At 28.5% G+C, this 25153-nt stretch overlaps 3 protein-coding genes across 5 annotated transcripts in view; 1 reads left to right on the forward strand and 2 right to left on the reverse strand.

The window, feature by feature from the left end:
* The window catches only part of LOC141530710 (glutamate receptor ionotropic, kainate 2-like), a 243848-nt gene that overhangs the window by 211299 nt on the left and 7396 nt on the right, over nt 1–25153 (forward strand). The window contains exons 16-18 of the mRNA XM_074247986.1: nt 1849–2046; nt 2246–2471; nt 2604–2768. Coding sequence (XP_074104087.1) covers nt 1849–2046; nt 2246–2471; nt 2604–2768 — 589 coding nt within the window. The remainder of the gene's footprint in view (nt 1–1848; nt 2047–2245; nt 2472–2603; nt 2769–25153) is intronic.
* Nucleotides 20798–23063, reverse strand: LOC141530712 (uncharacterized). Of its 3 annotated transcripts, XM_074247991.1 has the most exons (7): nt 23005–23063; nt 22101–22339; nt 21857–22026; nt 21565–21712; nt 21287–21471; nt 21107–21210; nt 20798–20933 (listed from the first exon to the last, which is right to left on the reverse strand). In XM_074247991.1, exons 1-7 carry the CDS (start codon nt 23013–23015, stop codon nt 20930–20932), a joined length of 861 nt encoding a protein of 286 aa, XP_074104092.1. In that variant the 5' UTR covers nt 23016–23063; the 3' UTR covers nt 20798–20929. The 3 variants fall into 3 exon arrangements, with proteins under 3 accessions (XP_074104092.1, XP_074104091.1, XP_074104090.1); XM_074247990.1 differs by having other exon boundaries at nt 20851–21210; nt 21565–21709; XM_074247989.1 differs by having other exon boundaries at nt 20851–21210.
* LOC141531451 (uncharacterized) lies at nt 23688–24864 on the reverse strand. Its single transcript, XM_074249288.1, has 2 exons — nt 24816–24864; nt 23688–24759 (listed from the first exon to the last, which is right to left on the reverse strand). The coding sequence occupies exons 1-2, from the start codon at nt 24862–24864 to the stop codon at nt 23711–23713; spliced, it is 1098 nt and encodes a 365-aa protein (XP_074105389.1). The 3' UTR covers nt 23688–23710.

Genomic DNA, 25153 nt, shown 5'->3' on the forward strand with positions numbered 1-25153 from the left:
ATTGAAATATCTTTTTACACTATTAGCAAGACATTTATTCCCTAATGAATAAAAAAGGTGACAAAAAAGGTTATTCTAAAGAGAATAGCTGAGTAAGACAAAAAAAAATGTGAAGCAGAGCGAATGGAAAGCAATCAAGAAGCAGAATAAATGAGGTCGAAAATGAATCGCAAGCGCGAGTGAATTCAAATAATTTCATTAGCTTCGGCTAGCGTACCATGAAATTGTATCCTCAAGGCACTTATAATATCGACAATCTACTTAAAAAACTAAAAAAATTTAATTTAACAAATACGTCTTCTTTAGTTCTCTAAAACAACATAATTAATGCATTGTACAACATATGGTGCTAACCGGCTCTGTGTATGTGTGGGGATGTCATTGCTTATTTTTGCATCGTCATACTGGAAAAAATAATCAAATAAAGTGAACTAACTGTGTAAATTATGCATTAATATTAATCGCGTTTTACATTACATAAATCATGAATAATTTCAAATTTCAAATAGTTCAAAATTGGTTCACCTCGGGAAAATAAACTAATTTTCTTTCAACAAAGAGTAATAACCCAAAAGGGTTCATACAAATACATTTAATTCAATTTTATGAACGTTAAATTTAGTAGCCACAGTTTGACAGAAAAATTCCATTGAATTTATTACGTCTTTTGTACCTTAGGTCATATTCGTTGGTCAGTGAATGAACTAGTTTATTGTCGCATAATATAAGTTACTAAAATTTATATTTTTTTACTTTTAATCATGAGAAATAAATACGAAATGATGCACTATCTATTTTTTTTTTTTTTTTTAATTAAAATTATTAAGATGAAAAAAATAGAAAAATTGAAAAACGAATACCTCAAAGGTAATGCTCAAGTAAAAAATGTAAAAAAAAAATAAAAACTTTCATTCTCACAAAGCTATCAAAACGGTAATTTAAAAATATGTTTGATGCTTGATTCAAATTATTTTTACAATTCTTACGCTGAGGAGATTGATAGCTGAGTTAACCAGAGTATCACTTTTGTTCGTACAACTGAGCCTCAGTTTACTAAAGAACTAGTTATTTTGTCAAGCACAGCCGGCAATAAATAATTCACCATTTTTAGAGTTAAATTCACTGGTTTTGCCCGTCATATATTTACTATAAAAAAATGGCAAAGATTTAAGAGGAGATGTTTGTTATTTTTTTGCTCGGAATTTAGTACTGCTTATCACTGTAAAAATATTCAGTCAATAACGAATAATTTTATTAATAATTACTTTTCATTTCAATTCAACAAATTAAAAGTCATCAACTAAATCCATAATCATGATGAATCATGAATGATGAATAATATCTATCATCATTACATCCATTTCCCATATTAAAAACTGTAAACCTTGTATGCTTTACTGACCCTCATTTAATTTAACGCATGGACAAACTCTCACGTATTGTACATTTTTCAATTTTCTGTCAATCAATTCAATATTTTTCCTGTAAATTAAATTTTTATTCCATAAATATAAAACATTTTATTCATTTTATTGGATTATTCATTTATATCCAGAGTTTATTAAATAAAAGATTTTTTTTTTTAATTCGAGAGATTGTACTGAGAGTTTTTATAAATAAATTTTTATTAAAAAATCGACCTCGTTCTGCCTCTCTGCCGCTCCAATATTTAAAATAACTTAGAAAAATTTTATGAATTTTTTGTGAAAAAAAAATTGTTTTTCATGAAGACTAACTTCTTTTGTAACAATTTAATAATCAAATTATCTTTTCTCATGCGTTGAATTATGATGAGGTACCTAACAGAGTTTCCAACGGAAAATTAAACTATTAATATCTATTTGATAGGCAACTAGCACAAGAATCGTAGGAGGAATCTGGTGGTTCTTTACTCTCATTATTATATCATCATACACGGCGAATCTTGCTGCATTTTTAACGGTCGAGAGAATGATAACTCCCATTGAAAATGCAGCCGATCTTGCTGAACAAACCGAAATATCCTACGGAACGCTCGAAGGTGGAAGCACGATGACATTTTTTCGGGTAAAAATTAATCACTGTACAAAAGGTAATATTTAAACAAATTAAAGAAATTTTTCAATCTGGCTTAAATATAAATTTCTTGTCTTAACCTCAGGTTAAATGTAAAAAATTATGAAATTTGTTGGAATATTACTTAGTGTTTTCAAGAGCATTAAGTTTTTCTAATAATACTGTACCGTATTTTAACTTTTATTCAAAGGATTCCAAAATAGGGATTTACCAGAAAATGTGGCGATTTATGGAAGCAAAAAGGTCTTCATTATTCGTCTCCTCGTATGAAGAAGGAATAAAAAGAGTATTGGAGGGAAACTATGCATTTCTTATGGAATCGACGATGCTTGACTATGCTGTTCAGCGAGACTGCAACCTTACACAAATTGGTGGTCTACTAGATAGCAAAGGATACGGAATAGCTACTCCAAAAGGTCTCAGATAAATCTCCACTTTTCTTTTAATTTGTATTTTTAACTGGAAATTTTATTCAAGTAATTTATCTTAATTGCACAACGTAGTAATTACTTTTTTTTTTTCAACCGGATTTTTATTTTGTTGTTTAGGTTCTCCGTGGCGGGACAAAATATCCCTCGCTATTCTCGAGTTACAGGAGAAAGGCGTGATACAAATTCTCTATGACAAGTGGTGGAAAAACACCGGAGATGTATGTAACAGGGATGAAAAGAGCAAGGAAAATAAAGCAAATGCACTTGGAGTCGAGAACATTGGTAAGTTTCTGTCTAAATCATGTTTCGCTATTTCACCTACGACGTTGACTAAGACTTTAAACCTTTTACTGTGGTGTCAAATTTCTTCTTTTTTTCAATTATTTATTTTATTAAAAGCTACTAGTGTGTTGCATTTAATTTTTGCAGAAAAATAATTATGTGTATCAGAGAATCGATAAATTAGAATAAGAATTAATTGTCCGTGAAAAATTATTTCGATATGATCATATATATATTTATTATAATTTTGAGATTTTTCGAACAAAAATAGATTTAGTAATTGATTAAATAGAAAAAAAAAAGCCAAATGAGAATTCTTCTCCTCAGAATAAAGAAAAAAAAAAAAAAAAAAAAACGATTTTTATTCTAGAACTCAAAACCTTGAATTTAACTCTCTTATAAAACGACAATTCAGCGATTATGTCCCCTTCGTTGAAAACCTTTAATTCTACCTGTGGTCGAAAAATTATAGATGGCCTGATATGACTAATTTCTGAACCAAGTCATATCAGAAAATTGTTTCATGGATGTTATGAATTACACCATCATTAACTTAATAAATATTTCTAATCAGTAGCAGCTTATTTAGTTTTTCTTAATCAAGAAAGGTGAAAACTTGCAGTAAAGTTAATACATATTTCTTAAGTCAACTAAGTCTTTTGATGTAGCGTAAAGTGAGATGAAGAATAAACCAGCCGTTTAGCTGAGGGAAGGACGGGTTAAAAAAATATCTTTAAAGTAATGAAATGACATCCAAGAAAAACAAGAAATCTCTATTAAAGCAGTGGAATATTTGAAGTTGATGCAGTAACGAATCTCTTATTTGCAATGAGAGTTTCTCAGAGCGTCCTCCGGATTTCATGAAAGTCACAACAAGTTTTTGCAATTGCCTAAATCTCAGACAGTTTGTTCATGTTTTTCTAACTTTACTTTAGCACTTCCACTTTTTTACAAAATTTTTTATTTAACTAGTTCAGTAAGTACTCTCTTTACTGGTCTGGTGAGAATGTTAAAATTGTCCAAGTTCATCACCTTAATCATGCTTCTTCGCTACTTCGATTCTTTCTGGGCTCCTTCCAATCATCATTTATCTATAAGTATACTGATGTTAGAGAAATGCGGGTTAAAAAGACTAACCGCCTCGCCATCGCGTTTCAAAGATGTAATTTTATCTTTATCGTTACTTTTTTCTATTGTTTTTACTGATTACGTCGTTCAGTTGAATAATAATGCAAAAAAATAGTGCATCAATGAATCGATGGTAAATGGTAGAGCAAAGAAACTGTCTCTATGATTTTATTTTTACTCACACCCGCCATAAATTGCTCGGGTAATTGTCCAGCTTAAATAGTTGCCCGTTTTGTGTGAAATTAGTTTCGAACTGCAATATTATTTGAGTAAAACCCGGCACACAGTAAGATATTGAAATTAATAAAGGTTTGAAGGAAACTGATAAACAATTATAAAATAGAAAATTTGTACAGAAAAAAAAATTAACTTGGATCAAGTAAATAATTTTGAAAAACTTCATCTTCTGAATTTTAATTGAAAAATTTTTAAACTAAGAAATTTTTCTTGATTTAAATAAATTTTACTTGATTCAAGAATTTTTCATTTCAATTCAAGACAATGAAACTCTTCAAAAATATTTTTTTGGTCCAAGAATTTTTCTTTTGATTCAAGTTATTTTTTTTTCAGTGTGATTACTTTTTTTTTCGACAGAGTAAATTAAAATTTCCAAACCGAAAAAAATCAAGTTTTTTCCTGAAGTAGCTTTTTATTTCAACTAATATGAGTTTTTATTCATTAATAATAAAAAAAAAAAAAAAAAAAAACTAATCGATTTATCTTCCATAAAACAATAAAATTATTCAGGTGAATTAATTCGAAAACAATACGGCTTTACCGAGATAGTAGAATAGAGAGGAATAAATATAAACTCGATTTCTCGTATTGAGATCTGGGAAGAATTCACGGTAAGATAATTACGTACGTGGAAACCGACCAACATTGCATCGTATATCACTAACTTTGACAACGTATTTGGATTTGAAGTAGTTCAATAACTATTAAAAGAGAATGAATTTAACGTAATGAAAAAAAAAAAAAAAAAAATGCGGTATACTTTTGAATAAACAAATGAAAATAAAGTTTTTAAAGAAATTAAAAAATAATCCTCTAAAAAGAAAATACAGAAAGTGAAAAAAAATCTGAAAAACAGTTAACTCTGCAAGCCTGGAGCTTTCCTGGAGCATTCCTGGAGCTTTCCGCTATGTACGAGTTCGAAACGCTCGAAAAATTTTCCATTCCGAAGTTTCGAACTCGAAAATCTAGTGGTTATTGATAGCGTTTTTTTTTGAAAATTTTTATTCACAAATTAATAATTTTGCAAAATAGGAAGTTATAAATTTCGGTCCAATTTTGAGAATACGAGTTTTCATCAGATCTTCACATTTTGAAGTCTTAGGAAGCCGTTGCGACGATTAAGATAAAAAACTTGACGTTCAAAAGTGTTCATTGAGATTTCGAGCTGATCAGATTTTGAAGTCAATTAGTCGAGTCGTTTTAAAGACATTTAAAAAATAAAAACCAAAAAAAATTTTTTTTTCAAGTTTTTTCGAAATAACTTTCAAAATATTTCAAATATATATATATATATATATATATATATATATATATATATATATATATATATATATATATATATATATATATATATATATATTTGAAATATATTTTCAATAACTTTGAAAATATTCGACTAATCAACTCCATTATTCATAAATGGTTTTTTAACAATTTTTTGGTTTTTTAATTATTGTTTTTTTGATATAATTTTTGAATTTTTGCGCTTGGAGAGTTTAACAATCAACCAATAGGAAAATTTTTGAGCGTTTCAAGCTCGAAACAGCGATAAATTTCAGGGATGGCCTACCGGTCAACTATTTTTTAGGTTTTTTTTTTTTTTTTTTCATTTATTACGTAACGAATGAGACTAAAACCAACATATCAGTTATATTATGTGCCAGTTAAAAATGATAAAACTTTTTATACGACCACAGTACCATCGCACCAGATCTGTATTAGCTAACAAATATAGCCGTAGTAAATTTATCTAGCCAGTATGGCTACACCACAGCTGCATGGGTTAAATATGAATTTAATTATACCATTCATACATTTTTTTTAAATATTAAATTACCCACGGAAATGATTATATTTTAATAAAAGTAAAACCTTTGAAATTTATTTCATATTATTATTGTAATGAAAGAGTGTAACTTTTCCATACTGTACTGGATATATAAATCCAGTACAGTTAAAAGCTATACAAAACACTGCAACTCATCAAATAAACTATAGAATTCTTTTAAAATAAGCTTCCACAACAAACAATAGTTTCAACTTTCATTTAACTTGATTGATTTTAAAAAAGTAGATAAAGACAATATGAAGTTGGGTAACAAATTTTTAATAAATAATGAAATTATAGTTGATTAAAGAGACGAAGTATTAAGTTTGAGATAAATGATTTAATTTACAAAAAAAAAAAAAGCAGCCGATAAATTTCTCCACAAGGATATTTCTAAGTGTTTTAGCTCCCAGAATCACGAAGCTCTCATCGGAATCGAGTTTCATCTTGCCTCTTTCTACTTCATTTGCTCAAGATGTAAAAATCATATCATTCATTTCTGTCGAGTCGACTCGTACATATACGATGGAGTATATACGAGTGTGTGCGTAGAAAATCATGCATGTATTGTGCTACACACAATTACATCTATATCTGTTGAGAGAGAGCGTGGGCGTACGAAATCAGATGACTATATCTATATATTAGCTCTAGCTTCGACTAGAAAATTCTCGAACAATTTTCTTACCGGAATTCGTTTAAATTCGGGAGTCATCGTAGTCGTCAAGTTGCGGCGTAGGCGCAGAACGGTATCGCGCAGATCGGGGCCGTATAGGAAAAACCGAATTGGCTCGTGCGGTGGCCAGGACCACTAGTTGCTTTGAGGCCCTTGAATCAGTAGTAATTTACGCAATCGCTCTTACACATTACATAGCATACAATACAATTCATAAATTGTCAAGGGTCATATCGTTTTTACTTCACTTTACTCAATATCATTTAATTCATCTTCACAAACTCAGCTGAATCCAGTTATTCGCTGATCAGTGCAATTTTGTAGAAATTTGCGCGATAATTCGGGCAGACGCCATACATCCGAGCTCTCTCTCACATTTTTTGGGTATTGACGGCCCGTGGTTGATCACGCCGCCTTGGCTTTGATCGGTTCTCGCACGCACACATACAATTTAACACGACTCTCAACGAGTCGTTAATATTCGCCTATAATTGGCAATACACATTGAACTATCCAACGGGAATAGTTCAATATTATTATAGTTACGGTCCCGCCCTGACTACACATTGACTATCCAACGGGAATAGTTCAATATTATTATAGTTACGGTCCTGCCCTGACTAAACAACAATAGTTAAGGTCCCGCCCTGACTAAATAACAATTACACATTCATACACGATTTTTCTTGTACTTATCATCGAGGAGGTTTTTTTATCTGGCTTCACCAGATTTTTCCTCCTCTGGGACAATAAACTTCTTCCTGTTGTCCCAAACATCGAGTGTAATTTATTTAAAATTCCTATCCATCCAAAATATTAATCAAATCAAATTTTGAAAACCTGAAGCACGAAATCTCGGCGCTTTGACGAGCTTTCGACAAAACAATTTCATTATTATCTATTCTTTATCTCATTTAATCTCTTCATTAGTTTTTTTAATGTACACTGTAAATCCAAGTGTTTTAACAAAACACACTTAAAGTGTTTTGTTCCTATCTTGAAGTATTGTAGTTATTTTTAAAACACTTCCACGTGTTTTAATTTCCTATGTTAAATTCCCATTTGTAGTCACTTTTAAAACACTTGGATTTACAGTGTAGATAGAATAATTTGATAATATATTATAACCCTTATTAAATTACTAGTTTACTAAAATAAAAAAAAAACAACTGATAGTCAAGTTCAAAATTCTTATTACATGTCAATAAATTTAATCGTTTAATTACTGTTGCCAAGAGTTTCGATGAAAATAAATCAATGGTTTTAATGTTTTAAAGAGTAATTTACTAAAAACAATATTATTTTTAATGAAAGTTAAAAAATACTTTAAACTTGCTAACGTTAGATATTCGGAGTTTATTCAAAGTTTACAAGTTTAATCATTTTCATATACTTCACTTGCAAGCTTGCAAACTGTGACTTTTCAAAATAAACTTGTCTCGTTGGGACTTTATCGTGGTGTTTATGATGTTTACTTGAAATATGTCGAAAATCATCGAATTTATTCAAACATTTACTTATGATTTATAATTAATCGAAAAACATTCTCAGACTCTTCATGCACAGTAAAATATTTAACACTTTTATGTGTAAATGTAACACTTATTGTGTTAAATTTTAACACAAAAAATTGTTAAATATTTAACATAAAAATTTTTAACACAAAATTTTTTGATGCATTCACGCAAAATTTTTTACTGTATGTTTTTCAATGTATTTCGCCTTAATTTTTTATTATTTAGTTTACAATGACAATGTTTCATAACATTACGAATTTTCCCCGCTAGTGCGTGTATTGTTGAAACATAAATTTTACTTGCAACGTTGCTAGGCACCTAGTAAACATTAAACGTGTTTGTTGTTTGTTAATGATAAAAATTTTGATACAACAGAAAAATTTTTCAAACATTGAATCAACTTAATTAAATAACATGTTTTTATAGTTGGTTTGAATTTTATCAAATAATATTTTGTGCGTTTATAATATATTTTGCAACAATATCGAGCTATGAAATATTGCAGCAATTCCCTACGATGCGTGTAACGATGTTAGGATCTTTACCGTGAGTGACGGAAGGTTAAAGACGTCTAATCAAGTAAACTCTCTTTCTACCACAATCAGTTAAGGTCCAACAGGAAAAAATATCATTTCACAAAATTCAAATAATAACGACTTATTTCACAAATTTCGTATCCTATGAGAACAAATTTTACTGGAGTCATTAGATGCATACTATTGTGTCACATTGATATAGTTATTAATTCAAGATAAGATTAAGTAATTAAGAATATTTAATGATTAATTGTAGCTCATTAAACAAAAATGTATCGAATAACACGCAATAGTGAGAAAAAAAAAGAGATTACACCCTATTAAAATTACACGAATGTAACATTTACACCGTGATTGCACGCCTCATAAGCGAAGCGGATGAGGTTGTGCTCTACACTCGCCTTACAAAAATCAAGCGATTTTTTGAACTAAAATTGTCTCTATTTATTTTCTATCGCACTTGAAGAACAATATTTACACATAAATATTGTGGAAAAATACTAGTTTCAACACTTATGACATTTTTAAAAGATATTTTGCTTTTTAAATAAATCAAAAAAATTATTCCGTGGGCATTCGGCTGTCAAATCTATGTGTGAAAACCGGCGTGTTCACGATAACTGCCAAAAAACTTGACTGATCAAGTCCATTTATTTTTTATACGCTTCAGTATGATTTAAAACTAAGTCCTTTCGGAGATCACGGTCTTATTCAATATAGTTTATTTATAATTAGCCATAAACTAAAAATCCACTAATCGTTTGTGTACCTATATTTATGTAAATAAGGTTTGTTTACAATACATGCGCAGTACCTTTTCTTTTCTGGGTAGACAATGACGCGAAAGATTTAAAAGTATTTTTATTTTATTTTAATCAATTTTATCATGAAAAATGAGATTATGAGGCGTGCATTTTCGGATTTTCCAAACTTTTTTCATATTACATGACCGTGTAAAGTGCTCCGGGTCCATTTTTACACCGAAATTTCTTACAGCGTGATATTAGAAATATTTTAGAATTTTAAAAATTTTAGAAATAAGAAGTAGATCTTGAAGTTAGAAATAGACTTTAAGACAAGGTTAAGAATTCAATAATCAAGCCATCGATAAGTATATGGCGACCAGCATAAAGATAAAAAAAAATTTTCACTTTTTCTGTAAATATAAATAATTTACATGTTACCAATAGAACTTTTGAAGGTTTTGAGTCATTAAGGTAGTTCTTTCCCAACCTATACTTTATGCTACTGCTGTCTTTTTCATTCGCTAGTGTCGCCTCTCTTACGGGCTATTGCTCATTTACTTCCACGCATGACTTCATTTGTTTACTTTACTAGTTTATCAATGATTTCTCAAAAACTATGTGGTAAAGAATTCCAGAATTTTTTAGGGTAATTATACATGTATTAATCTAAGTAATATTAGTTTTTCGTGAAATTCTTAAAATTTCTTCAATACAAAAATAATAAAACTTCGCGGTTTTCTCTCTCTTCTCCTATACCACCTGTGTAAAAACGTCATTTTTAATTGCAAAATTATGTATTTAAATACTTCTATACGGAGTTTGGAAGATTTCTTGAATTTTTGCTTACTGGGCCCAACTATCTTAAAATGAAAAAAGATGCTTCTACAAAATGATGCACTTCATAAATAAATACATAAATTTTTCATTAGAACAAACTGATAGATGAGCAAGTTGGATAAAATCATCAGAGGTGTTCATGAATACATACTGAGTCATACGAGAGTGTCAGGATAGCATATAGTGTATCGCGAGGGAACAATGTCGTGCTATGCAAAAGAGTGAGGAAATATGCGTAGAAGCGAAAAAAAGTTACGCAAAAAAGTGACGCAATTTTTGAAGTGATGCCGCCTAGTAAGAGTTTCAGCGTAAGTACTTGAGTGTGGAGCAAGATCAGGGGAAAGGCATCCTATTTTATCTTTCTGATGAGAGTCTCACATTCTACTCTCTGTGGGAAGACAGTGCACTTTGGCTGTATACACACGCCCGGATCACCTTAGATCTTTTCTCGATGGCATTTACCTTTATCTTAAACTTGTCTTTAGTTATTTATGTAAAGAACACAAGGCTTCCAGTTCATATGCTATTCATTCACCAGCATATCTAATATAATTATCATCAACTACTTCCAATCTCACTTCAATCTTGTATTTAATTAAAATTTTTTTACATCAACGATCATCTCTTTCTTCACATTGTTTCATTGTATGTGAATTAATATCTATTACATACGAATAAACATAAACTTATTTATTTTTAATTTTTACTCAATTTAAACAACAAGTTTATCAATAATATTCGATATAATTTTATTAGTACACAAATTTTTATGAATAACACAGTTAAATTTCTGGCTCTATATATTCTTCATCCACTGTTTGCAGTAAAATGATAACATAAGTTAGTGCCGTTTTAAAAACCTACAGAAAAAAAAAACAGTTATTTAATATATATTTATAATTAGAAAAAAAGTAATAATATTTTCATACCGATGTCAGAAGACTATTGTCGAGAGGTATTAGTCGGTAAGCGCTGAAATCTACATTTTTATGCAACAATTCCGTGGACAATTCTTCTATCTAAGAAATAATTGAATAATTAATTACAAAAATTTTAATTATAAATAATACTGAGAGAAAAATATCAGAAGCTTATAAAATTTGATTTTTGTTAAGTATTTTTTATAAGAAAGACATTATAAAGAACATGAAGAGAATTTTTTTACTACTAGTATGTTTTCACTCAGTGTAATAGATACAAAAGTACTTCATGTTTTATATCCATATGATTCGGATATTGAGCTGCGAGTTTATATATTATTGTATGTGTCCTTTTAATCTGCAATCAAAATAGAAAATGTTATACAAATTTATGTAATTACAATCTCCCGTAAAAAAAATTTTCTGATATAGCCTGATGTCCATATTTAATTTTTGACCAAAGAGTGTGTTGAGAATCTCCGACAGAGTGCATGATCGCTGAATCGCCTCCTCACAACATTTATTGCCGTAAGATGGACAGCAGAGTTCACGAAATGGTCCACCTTTCCAATTTTTATTTTATAAAACATGTCAATTAAGGTACAAAATTCTAGAAAAAATTGTAATAAATAATTTTCATATCTGACGATATCAGAAAATTTTTTCACAAGTCATTACGGATTATTATTATTATTAATAATTATCATCAATGATCACTAATAGTATACACTTTGGATAGTTTAAATTCACATCAATTTTTGCGTAATAGAATTTTATTATTTTATAAATAAAATTTTATGATAATCTATTCATCCCTTTGCAAATTGCTGCTTATAAGATAATTATTTGAAAGGCACGTCTGTAGAATTTAATACAAGAATATTGCTCTTATAATACTGCAAGATTATATGAACTGGAACTTTTTAAAATTGTTCAAATTAATGAGGAACAATTTATTAATGAAGCATAAAAGGAAATTTTTCAGTTAAAATTTAACTATCACTAGAATGTTAAATTCTGTTATTGTTTGAAACACTGTATTTTTATTTCATATCTAATATAAATCTTTATTATTCGAAATTCAAGATTCTTACCTCCATATTAACTGATGTCACATAGTTTGTTAACACAACAGTGGGATAAATACATGCCAGCAATATTAAACTCCAGTTGAAACACTCAAAAAAATTAGATATCACGTCTTTTTTGAATTCCAATGTTAATGAATACGCTGAATACACTATTTCAAAGCAATAATACCCGATGGCAATACAAATAAGCAAAGAATAAAATTGTGAAATTTCAGATAAAATCGTATTCAAATTAGAGTATGCTTTTCGTACAAGAGCTACGCGCTTTAAAGTTATTTCTATGTCAGATATATCTAAAACTTGAAAAAATGAATGATGACATTTAAATTTAAGTTTTGAATCCGAATGTAATAAGAGCGCTTCATTCAAAATTTTGTATTTTTTCCTGATAAACATAAGCATCATGGCACATTGAATTGTAAAACTCCTTATTACCAATTCTGGAAAAATGTACATCACGATATTCATCACGCAATCATTTTCCCAACGCAAGTATTCACTCAATATGTGCGCTACACCAATAAACATAAATCCGATGAATATTAAAATTTGGTCATATATTCCACTGTAATACATACTAACATCGTTCAATTTTTCAACGATTTCACTCTCAAAGCGCAATAGTTTATTAAGAATATTTACTATTCTTTTCTGCCGGATGTTGAATAACAAAATTATCATCATTTGCGTAAACTGCACCGTAAAAGCGAAAAATATGTCAAAACAATTCTGCATGTAACTCATGTTTTTAAATTCTTCATTATATCTTATCCAAAAGTAATAGAATTCAAAAGGAATCACTGTTAAATATCCGATGAGACCGTAAGCTCTTGCACTGTTGGAACGTATGAATTTGACACTGTGTTGGGTCTTACTGTTTCTAATCACTATCGATGACTTAAAAGAAAAAGGTGCTAATCCCAATGCTTTATACATCAAAGTAGTTATCCGAAGCAATGAAACGTTTGATCTCGAATATTCATTAGAGGTTGCCATTGTAAGATCCTCAAAAACTTTGATATACTTTGTACACCCGAATGCTTTTGATGATGTCTTTTTTTTTTTTAAGTTAAGAACTACATCGTAGCATTAAGGAGTATTTTTGTCGATTCATTCAAACACATATTTTTAACCCGCGTGCGCTGTTAGTAAAATTATACTCACAAAATTGATAAAACACTTACGTTAATTGAAAATTAATTTTTTATTTTGTTATTATTATTCTTCTATAGGAATTAATAGCTTATATAAAAACAACATCAGTTACTTGTTGAATAACATTATTTATTCATTGTTTAATTTGAACATTAGTTAAATAAATAAATAACCTTGGTTATTAATTCTATTAATATTAAAATTATGACATTGGGAAATAAAAGAGTAAAAACAAATCAATCTAAATGGAACAAAATATAGTTATTTTTAATACATATGTGTGAAGCGAGAGATTTTAATACGACTGGATAAACATATGAGATTCCGTTGTGGTTCAACGGTAATTGTTAAAGAAAATTTCTTTCCGTACGTGCTTGAATCGTAGGAGAGGGTGGCCTAAAGCGGGTAAGCTAACGAAGAAGGCCTAGAAGTTTTAGTTTTTCTTCGACTCACTAACGAATATTATTCTATCCGACATAGTAGTGATCGAACTTCAATATTAGATAGGAATATTGTTTTAGTTTGGGCCTAAGAATTTTTTATCAATAAAAAATAAAAACTGTTTAAAAACTCGCTTTGCCCTACCCCTTAGCCCAAAGTGGATAAACACTACAAATAGATGAATCTAACGATGAAACTAATTTTGATAATAAAATTATTTATTTAGCTAACATGAAAAAAAGATTTTTAGGCATTGCAATCATTCAAATAATGATCTTATATTTATTTCATTAATTTTAAGCAAAATAAGCATTTTTCTATTGAAATTGATAATAAGTTTTCAATCAAGAATGTATTTCCGTTTTTTTCTTATATTTACGTGTTATGTCGGACTCAACGTCCGACATTTTTATTTTATAACAAATAGAATTTAATTATTCATAAATAATTTTATGTTCTTACAACTAATTACATGCATTTATTTTATTTTTAAAATTTTGTTGTCTTCAAATTTATCAATAGTATTTTCAAAAGAAACTTATTTGAAAAATTTAGTTTTAGTTGGGTCTGACCATACTAAGGGATTTGAGCCTGAACAAATACCCTAATGGAATTTTAAACTTTGTCGAGATCCGAAATAGAAGTTTTCGATAACAAAATAAATGTATATATAAACAATAATTTAAATAAAATAAAAGTAAATAATGATAAAAGAAAAATAAAAAGGAATGTTATGATAATTCTAGTATCAACAGAAAAAAATATATGTTGATAATTTAAGGAACAAAATTTAATAACTATAATTTAAGTTTAAACAAAAAAAAATCAATAAATGTTTTCTTTTATTTTCGAATAAAATAACGACTTAAATAAAAAGAAAAATTTAGATCTAAGAAACTAATGATAATTTGTAATCTATGCACAAATTAATTTTTATCTAACTAATTTAATATAAAAATTTGGTCACAGTAAATAATTTAATGTAAAATAGTACACATGTATGTCTTTGTCTATGCATAAATGCGCTTACGTATACACAAACACATAGATGTATAATAGAGCATAAGAGTAAAGGAGAAGCGATATTGTACTCTGACCCAAGTAGAGGGGACTCATGCAACATTATAGAAAAATCTAAGAGAGAGGGCAAGGGCTCAAGGAAATAGAAAAATAATTGGACATTATTTCTCCCATCTAGTAAAAATAAGTAACGCCCTAAAATTCGACACCTTACGGTTTTTCAACAAAAATATCTCTCGTTGTCCTGACGTCCTAGTGTTAACATCGAAAAAGTTTTTATAAGTTTCAATGAAACACGCGTCAGATTAAAAAAAAAACAATTATTAGTAAAGTAAATTTCAATTATGTAAAGAAACGGTAAGTTTCTTTACATAAGTGTTCATTTAAGTAAGTTCTTAATTGAGATTTTTATGTTTGTTTTAATAATTCAAATCTTTGTATGATAATTTTATAATATATTTATTAAATTGAATTCATTTTCTTATATTATAAACATCAACCCCTTCCCATAAAGCTTCAGATCCTTATCTATTAGCCTAACGGCTAGGATAAAAATAATTAAATTTTAGTTGCGTTTTCGACGTAACATACGTATTACTTGATAATATTGTATGACAAAATAAATATAGAATTGAATCAGAGCAGCGCAAGCAGGTACCCATTTTGCCCCAGTACACGTTTTTTTGCTAAACAATTGTAAAATCAAAAACACAAAAGGAACCGTCCGAACTTGTATCGTACTTTAGAGTTAAATGATTCCAAAATAATATGGTTTCATCAATATTATCATAAGTGTAATAGTGTTTGAATCATCTGATGACACATTCCATTAGTAATTTTAACAAATTTAGCAATTTCTTTATTTTGTATTTTGTTACTTTCTGTCAAAACTCGAACACCTAATCAGAACTTTCAAATACTCAGGATGGTTCCCATGATCACTACAAAGGCATACTATGACATTCGTACTCAATGTCACAATAAAACAGCACCTACCCGCTTTAGGCTACCGTCCCCTCTATCATATACCCTGTGTCCATGGGTTATTAGTTTGTAGAACTTTACTTGCACTACCGTAATCAACCAAAAGTAAATATTATTTTTTTTTAATTATTTGATTTTGTATAATTCGAATAAGAAAAATTGACGAGCTTTGAACATTTATAAAAACTGAAACCAATTTAACAAGCTTCTGAGCTCGAAGCTAATCATCGTTCTAAAACCGTTAGCATGATTCCTGCTATTATCGATTACCGGTGTACGAATAAGTTTACTCAAAGTTGAGGTAGAGCACCCAAATGAACAGCTTGGTCCGTACAATAATTCTTCCAGTTCACTATTCCGCTAAAGATAAATATTTTCCACCAATTAATGTTACTTGTGTCAGTACAAGCTTTCTTCTGTGAACCAATTAGTGGTAATTAAATATCCAAACATCAAAAACATAACATAATTTACCTAACGATGTCATACGCTGAAATTATGTGGCCATGAGTATTTTATATGCTTGAATCGTTGAAAAGGCGCATCAGTGTATTGTTTCCATTTAATATTGATGTTCCATTGTTCATATTTTTCAACGGTAATATCTTTATTTTATGATATTGCAAAATTATTATCATATAAGTTATAGTAGTTTGTACAATCTAGATTCAAATGAGTAAAAATAATTTATCAACATTCATACTAGTTTAAAATACTTATCAGTCGTCATAAATCCTTACCGAAGTTAAGAGACTGTTATCAAGTGGTATCACCCCACATGAGGTGATCGAAGCGTCTCGATGCAATAACTCAATAGAAAATTGCTCCAACTATTGAATAATAAATGTGATTATGATTAATTATGTTTTTGCCATTTATAAAGTAATAGCTATGATGTTAATAAATAATTTGATACTTCGTATTTGATTCCTTTTTCTTGAGCATGTATGGTCAGTATTTTGTATATAGTATCGCTGGTTTCTTCTATCTGCATTCGGTAAATATAAAAAGGTTGTTACAATGCTTTAATCAATGAAAATTCATATAGGAGATAAGTAAGAGACTATAAAAATTCATTAAAATTAACACAATATGTTCTGTGAAAAAATTTGAGATAAAAATATGCCGAATTTGCTATAACTTTGAGAATCTAATACAATACCATAAGACTCTATTAAAAACTTTAGAACTCTTTAGAAATTCTAGGAATGAATGGAACGTTATAAAATGGACGGAAGGTTCACTTAAAAGTTACAAACAGAATATGATATTGCTTGGAATTGTTGTCTACCACAATTTACTTTTTCTTTAATAACATCAGAAGGGTTTTCGTTGTTTCTTCTTTCTCATGATTTTAATTTTATTCAAAAAAGTGATATTTTTTTTGTCAGAAAAATTTTCTATATAGAAATGAAATATTTTTCTGCCTTTAGATTGATGGTAAACTAAAATAGTCGTATATGCACATATCCGAAAATTTAACATATATAATTTAATATGGTTTGATTTGTTCATACACGGAGAGAAAAAAATGGTTATATTCCCAATGTAAAATGGTAACCATTACCATGTTACCATTGAAACGATGTTTTCGTGCGATGAAAGTCACTTGACAGAGTAATTTCCCCCATTCTGAATGGAAGCGTTGACCATGGTAACATAGTAATGATTACCATGTTGCGTTGTTAAGAGAACTATGTAAATAGGTGGGATTACAATGTTACATAGCTCAAATTATGATATTTTCTTGAGTAATTATTTAGTAAATAGGGTTATGAATGAATAAATAAATCAATGTAATCGAAATATATATATATATATATATATATATATATATTAATAGGATTGTTAACTGTTAATAAGATTTATTAATTTTTGATAAGGGATTTATTACCTAAAAAATTTTATTAGTATATATTGACTATCAATTAGTATTTATTAAATTTAATAAATAATTTTATAATGCTATTTATGTCAACTCTTAATAAATAGTTTGTTAAAGATTATATATTTATTATCTATTAATGCAAATGATTAATTGTTAATAAGTAATCTATTAAAAAGTAAGAAATATTAATTAAAAAGTTAAAAATATTTTTTCGAATCGTTAATACAAGTTTGTTGACAACAGTTTTTATTTTCAACTAATGAACTTACAAAGTATTTATACAAGTAATTTTTTTATTACAATTAGAATATTATAATTAAAATTAAAAAGAAATAAAATTTTATATCCAACGCTTTGGTATATAATGCTTACCATTAGCAGCAGTAACAATTCTAGTTAATGAAAAACTTTTAATTTGATGATTAAACGAACTTACCTAAGTGAAAAGCAAAATTTATTTGCTAAACTAAAATGACGTAAAACATAACCAGCCTGTCACTTTTATTGAACTTACGTTGCTTTCTTCGTAGATAATTAATTTCATCATCTTGTTTTTCTAATTTCCTTTTTGATCTTCGTAATTCTATAGCAAAATCTGAATCTTGATAATTATTATTAATACTCATTATATTAATAAATAATTAGCAGATGTAAAAAGTACATGGCTTTCTTTGAGCACAAAGAAAAGGAATGAAGATCGAGACATCTGAATACCGTAACAGAGTTAAGTAAGTAACTTCAATATTTTAAGTTTCTTACTTTAAATATTGTGGCATTCTGGGCTAAAGTCAGGGTACTACGTTTGGCGATCTTTTCGGAGGAGGCGCGTAATACAATTAATTTTGAATATAACAAACAATACCATTTTTGACTTGATTTTTCAAATTCATAAGACTGATAATGGTCGTTAAAATAATATTCTTCAATGTTATTGACAATTAAAATAAATGTGTAATTTGAATGAAGCAAAATTAATTTAATATTATAAAATAATGGTCCTTCCTCAGATGGAATCATGATGATTGCACCATTAGAAATAATATGACCCATGTATTTAATAAAACTTGTGGAATACGAATTACTTAAATTTTTCGGTAATAGGGACGAAAATAAATTAAAATTTTCCAAATCTTCCAATTTTAAAATCAAGGATTTTGCTCCTGTTATAAGGAAACTATCACTACTTTCTCGGTGTGCAGTGCGTAGCATGGGATTAAATTTTACTTGATTTTTTAAAGCGATCGTATGATAAATATTTATCCTACTGATGGCAGAACGAGCTACTATTTTGCTTTCTCTGTGCTTACGCTCATCACCAGAACATTCGAGGTTTGCGACTGGTTCAAAAGATTTGAAAACATGAGAGTAGTGTAATAAAACATGGTGTTTAAATTTCAAGCAGTCCGGAAATAATTCCAAAAGTGAAGATAAATATTCATGAACGAGCACTTGAAAATAAGATATATTGTTTTTATGAATAAATTTAGCTGTGACAATATCGAGAATTTTTTTTAGCATTATAACAAGTCGCCAGTGTTCGTCATCTTCACTAATTAAATCACCTATTATTAGGTGAATATTACGTCCAAAGCATAACATTTCTGCAGACGATATTATGATACATTTATTTTGTATTTGATTTTTAACAAAGTCCGGTGGCTTATTGCGTTTCTCATTGTCACCATAATGAAAACCTTTCACTCGATTATTTAATGTTTCCAGTGTAAAAAATTTTTTGTCGTATATGTAAGCATTTAATATTTTTGCAAAATCGTATTGAAATACACCCTCAAAAATATCATGCATCACATCAGTGCAAAGTGATTCAATGACATCAAATGTAGGTAAAGCGGCAAAGGCACTGGCAGCTTTGATACCAAATGATCCAAAATCTTGAGTATTTATTTGTTGGTTGTAACTCACTGGTGACCTTAATGGACAATCATTTTCAACAACTGTATTCTTTATTTTGTTTTTATCAATAAGACAAAAGCGACAACAGTAGCTGGCAGAAAAGCACGTAATAAAGCCATGAATTCCGTTGACTCCCAAATTGTCACAGGGTGTATTTTCAAATATTTTTATGCCATTTAACTCAAGATTCTTTAATTCATTAATTAGTGGTGATAATATGATTGAAAATCCAAATTCTTTTTCGTCTAGTGTGTTAAAAAGTAGCGTTATTAATATGTTTTCGAGCTTTGACTGTTGATGAGGTGGCAAGCAAGATATATGGCTATAAATTGCACCTATTTTAGAAAGACCCCTATGACTTCCTAAAACATTGTTAGGCTCATAATCATCGTAGTAAACAATAATGGGCAGTACTAATTTACTACCAAAAGATGCTTTTTTTTTTTTCCATACATCGCCTTGAATTACATTTTGTAGAATAGCAGAATTATCAGATAAGCAACTTATATATGCTAAAATATCTTCTATAATGTTCGGAAGCTCTAAAAAACATTTCAATACCTTAGATAAAGGAATATACTCTACAGTTACTGGAACATGAACCAATTTCAAATTACCATCGATTGTTCGATACTCTTCTCTTTCTGCGATTTTTATTGATATAGAAGGTATAAGAGTTCCAGCACTCTTTAACGCTGAGAATCTCATATGCTCAGTTTCCAAATCTTTAAATGGATTTTTTAAGGTATTATGAATTTCATTAAATTGACTTATATTAAAATCACTCTCACCAAAATTTTTTAAACGTAATATTAATCCACTAATAAACATATTTATCACAGAGTTTTGAAATAACTTTGAACTTTCTGCAACTATATCCTGAACTCGGTTTCGAGTAATTTCCTCGTGGCTATAGAGTTGAAACGAATGTTAAGATTTGATTCTTCATTTTTGAAAATAACAGTGGCTTATTAAAATTGTTATCGTAGTCCGAAGAATGCATGTTTAATGTATAAAAATGTTATAATTCAAATAACAGTATTAATAATATTAATATTATAAATTACTAATTAAAACTTAATTAATTAAAACTAAAGCTAATTATTCAGATGCAAATCCACTTAATCAAATAGATAGTTTTAAATACTGTAACACTGTCAATCACATCAATAATTAGTTAATCTGTATCTTCATTGTTCTCGTTATATATCCTAACATTTTCTTCATCTTTGCGCAATAATGATTACCTGGAACGGGAATACCAAAAAATTTTTTTTGAATAAAAACCCAAATATTATAGCAAGACTGAGGATATTTCCAATCGAAAGTGTAAAATAATTCGAAGTTTAATTGCAAAGCTTCGAGCGGGTTGTTAACTTTATATTTAATAATGTCTGTGATCACATAAAAACTTTCATACTTTGAAGAACTTCCTACAAATATCATGTACGGTTGGATCTTAATTTTTTTTTTCACCGCAATAGTTTTTTTATGATCAATAATTTCATTAATCTTAGCTTCAACCTGTAAATCATTAATAAATATTTTAAGATTTGTATTAGAAATGAAATGAAAATACGAATAGAGTTTTTATAGGTACCTCTACTCTAACGATGAAATCATTTATAGCAGATGATTCTAAAGATTCAATACTTTCATTCGCGGGCTTTTGAGTCAAACTTTCATTAAGTTTTCTTTTTTTCGGAGTTTTTGAAGTCGGATGTTTTATCTTGGTAGGTTTCAGCATTAATCCCAACAAAATTAATAGTACAACTTGCTTTTCATCTGAAAAGGATAATAAAATAATATTAAAAATTGTAACAGTAACAAAATATTATCATTTCAAATTTATTTTTCATATAGTTGATCTCAACTAACTTCCTGACAAACTTGGTATTAAAGTAATTACATCTTGGGCTTCAGAATTATCTTTCAACTGGGGATCAAGCTCAATATATTGTTCAATAAATTGTTCGACGGTGGGCCAGAAAGAATTAATAGCATTCAATTTCTCTGGAAACAGCTGCTTAAAATCATCATGTATTTAAAATCAAGAATAATAGAAATTATAATCATTAATTAACAATTATCATGTAACAAGAATTAAAAAAAAATCAATAAGTGTCAAAAAGATGATAAAAATTATTTTTCATACTCCAAATATACTTACTAGCAATACACCATTCTGTTGATGGAGGCAACGATAAGTTGTTAATAGTGACAAGTCATAAGTCTTCAAAAAATTTTTTCTTGTTGTATAAGTTTCATTCCAATATTGAAAAATCAAATTCCAAGGCTCTAAATTATTTTTTAAAAATTCTAATTTTTCGATCTCTTGACCTAAAAGAACAAATGTTTTATTGCCTTAACGCTTACAAAAAAAAAAAAATATAAGAAAAGCATTAAAATCATACTGTCTGAAACTGTTATTGTAACTGGAGATTCTGCTTCAATTGAAGTATTTTGAACAGGTTTTAGTATCCCTGCATTTCGAAGTTGCTTTTTAGTGTAATTGTACCGATCCCACAATTTACCATTAGCGTTTACACTTATATGGCCTTCTTGAGTATAAGGAGTAAAATACAGGCCCGGTTCTTCATTAAAAACGTCTCCGACTTCATCTGCTAGCGATTTCAACCGAGACGACTCAATTCTATAAATAAATTATGTAAATATTAAAATCAATTAATAAAAAAGAAATAATTATTTAAAAAATTTTATAAAATAAAATTAAAAATCTACAGTTAACTATAAGAATAATAAAATGTATTTAAACCTACTTAAATTTATCCAATTTCATTCCAACTTCATATTTAAAATTGCTAAAGAAAATATTTGCTTCGCGGTCAATTAATTTTGTAACCAAAATATTTCTGACATCGTCAATCAAACATTTTTTTGGAGTATTTTCAAAAGTGGATAAAATAATAATCCCTTCGTAATCACGTTTCAAAAACTCTGTTATTTTTTCAGTGGCATTATGTTGAATGAATAGTGGAGTATTAAAATCAATAGGTACAATCAATGGATGAGATGGACCAGGGAGTAGGTGATCGGAAGCTTGATAATAAATAAATATAAATGTGGACTTATTCATTTATAAATTTACAATTAAAGTAAATAATATAATTGCAAATTTTACCTATATTTGTAATAACTTGATTAACATCAATATTAGAAATTATCGGAACCTTGATACAAAATATAAGGTTATATTATCGGATTATGTTTATTTTTTTTTTCATAATAAAAAATTTTTCGAAAATTATATTAAATACTTCAATATTAAATTTTAAATTTTAATATAAAAATACTTACACTTGAATCATTCATTATGACTACACATGAATAAAAAATTTTATACACAAACTTCTTTTTATCATAAATTTTATGGTTATGTCGTAGCGCGTTTATTTAGCCACTCACTAGACGCTGGGTTCATGGCTAATCGTAGCGCACATATTATTATTGGAATCACAGCTATTGTAACATAGTACTGAGTACTATTGTACATAGCTTGAATTCCTATGCAGCATAGCAATACTTACTATTTTTATAGCCACAATGTAACATAGTAACCATTACCAGAAAAATGGTAATGAGTCCTATTTTACATAGTATTGTAAACAATTTTATAAAAAATGAGTCTGGTTACAATGTAAAATGGTAATGATTACTATTCTCTTCTCTCCGTGTATATAAGTTCTCATATCCCTATGACTTAGTATGAAAATTTATTTTATTAGGATGGATCTGACTCGATATATCCTGATTTGAAGAGGGCGCATGATCACTGAATCGTTTCCTTATAAAAGAGCTTGGTTTGAAAAATAAATATCATTTTTGTTACTCTCTTAAAAAGGTTATCTGACAATCGTTTTTTTTTTTAATGAACTACTAAATTCATTTTTATTTCATAAAATATTTTAATTGACAAATAAATTTCTATAGAAAATAAAAAATTGATATATTATGATAAATAATGTTTTTAATCTCAGATATAGTCTGATATGACTTGATCAGGCTATATATGAATAATAGCCATACATGGTCGCATCAAAAAACATTTTTTATAGTGTCTCTTATTTACCAAGAGAAAAATAAAAAATTTTAAAGTTACCTCATTAATTATTTTAGTAACACAACAAGTCAGTGTTACAATCGGAATCATAGTTTTTATAACCCACAATGCCAAATTGATTGAAACTAATATGTTTGTCTCAGATTTTGTTATGTTTTGAAATAACTCATATGAACTATAAATGATACCAGCAGCAAAGTATGTGATTGATAGCAACATAGGCCAAGAATAGCACTTTGAAAAATCATCTGATATTTCATAGAGATTTCTCTGAGCGTCTCGAATATAACGAATCAGTCTGACAACATTTTCATTGCATGAATCACTCATGATTCTAAAAAATCTCTGACATTTTGATTCATTGCAGTTTGTGTCAACCAATGAAAGAAGTAACTTATTTAATCCTTTAAATCTATTTTCAAGGAATATTAATATTAGTGCATATTGGATGACTAAATTTCCAATTACAAATTCAGGAATTATGAAAAGTACAGTATCAAGAGCGGTAATATATTTCAACTCTGCAAAGAATTCAGTTAAGATGTTCAAAACTGTAGCCGACAAATGCGTTGAAAATACAAAAATCAATATTGGTTTCCCAGATGGAAGATTTTTTGTGTTGTAAAATGTGTCAGCTAATTCTTTTTCGAATTGAAACAATCGGTTGATAACTTTGATAAACACTCTCTGTTTTACGATACAAAAAAGCACAATTATTATAAATGTTCCATGAGAAGTAACTCCGAAAAAAAATTCTCTCCATGCCTCCATTTGCATTTCAGTATCACTTGACTCGGTTTTCTTGTGAACTTGGGGTAACCAATAGTATAGAGTTGGTATCGACGTCAACGGCAAAACTAAATTGTAAATTAACCCTAGTAGGGAATATGAAGTCTGACCCAAAAATTGTTGCCCATTTAACTTATTTTGCGGACTAGGTAAAATAGTGAGCTTATAGGGTGCGAGTCCAATAACTTTAAAGAATTTAACCACTAGAATAAACAACAGAAAATTACTATTAAAATTTTTTATCATCTTCAAAAAATACCATACACTCGATCATCACCGACGATTTTCAGTTCTAAACTGATTATCATATCTCGTAAATACTACAATATAAATTCAAATTATGCCTGTCATTTGAATACATATTTACTAACTTACCCTTTTTCAGCTCATATTGAAATTTTATCTAGACTCGTAATCTGATTAGAATAAAAGCAAGAAAACAAGGAAATGAATACGACTTTATTTGATTAAACTTGATGGGAAATAACTTTGATTAATGAATTTCACTCAACGGCAGAAGCTATTGATTATTCATTACATTATTCTGGGTATAAAAAAAAGTAAAATAATTTAATTTTTTTGATTTTATGAATAATT

The sequence above is a fragment of the Cotesia typhae genome, unplaced genomic scaffold, assembly GCF_013202065.1.
Source record: "Cotesia typhae breed Kobodo isofemale line unplaced genomic scaffold, CoteBio_Ctyphae contig_5, whole genome shotgun sequence".
Classification (NCBI taxonomy): domain Eukaryota; kingdom Metazoa; phylum Arthropoda; class Insecta; order Hymenoptera; family Braconidae; genus Cotesia; species Cotesia typhae.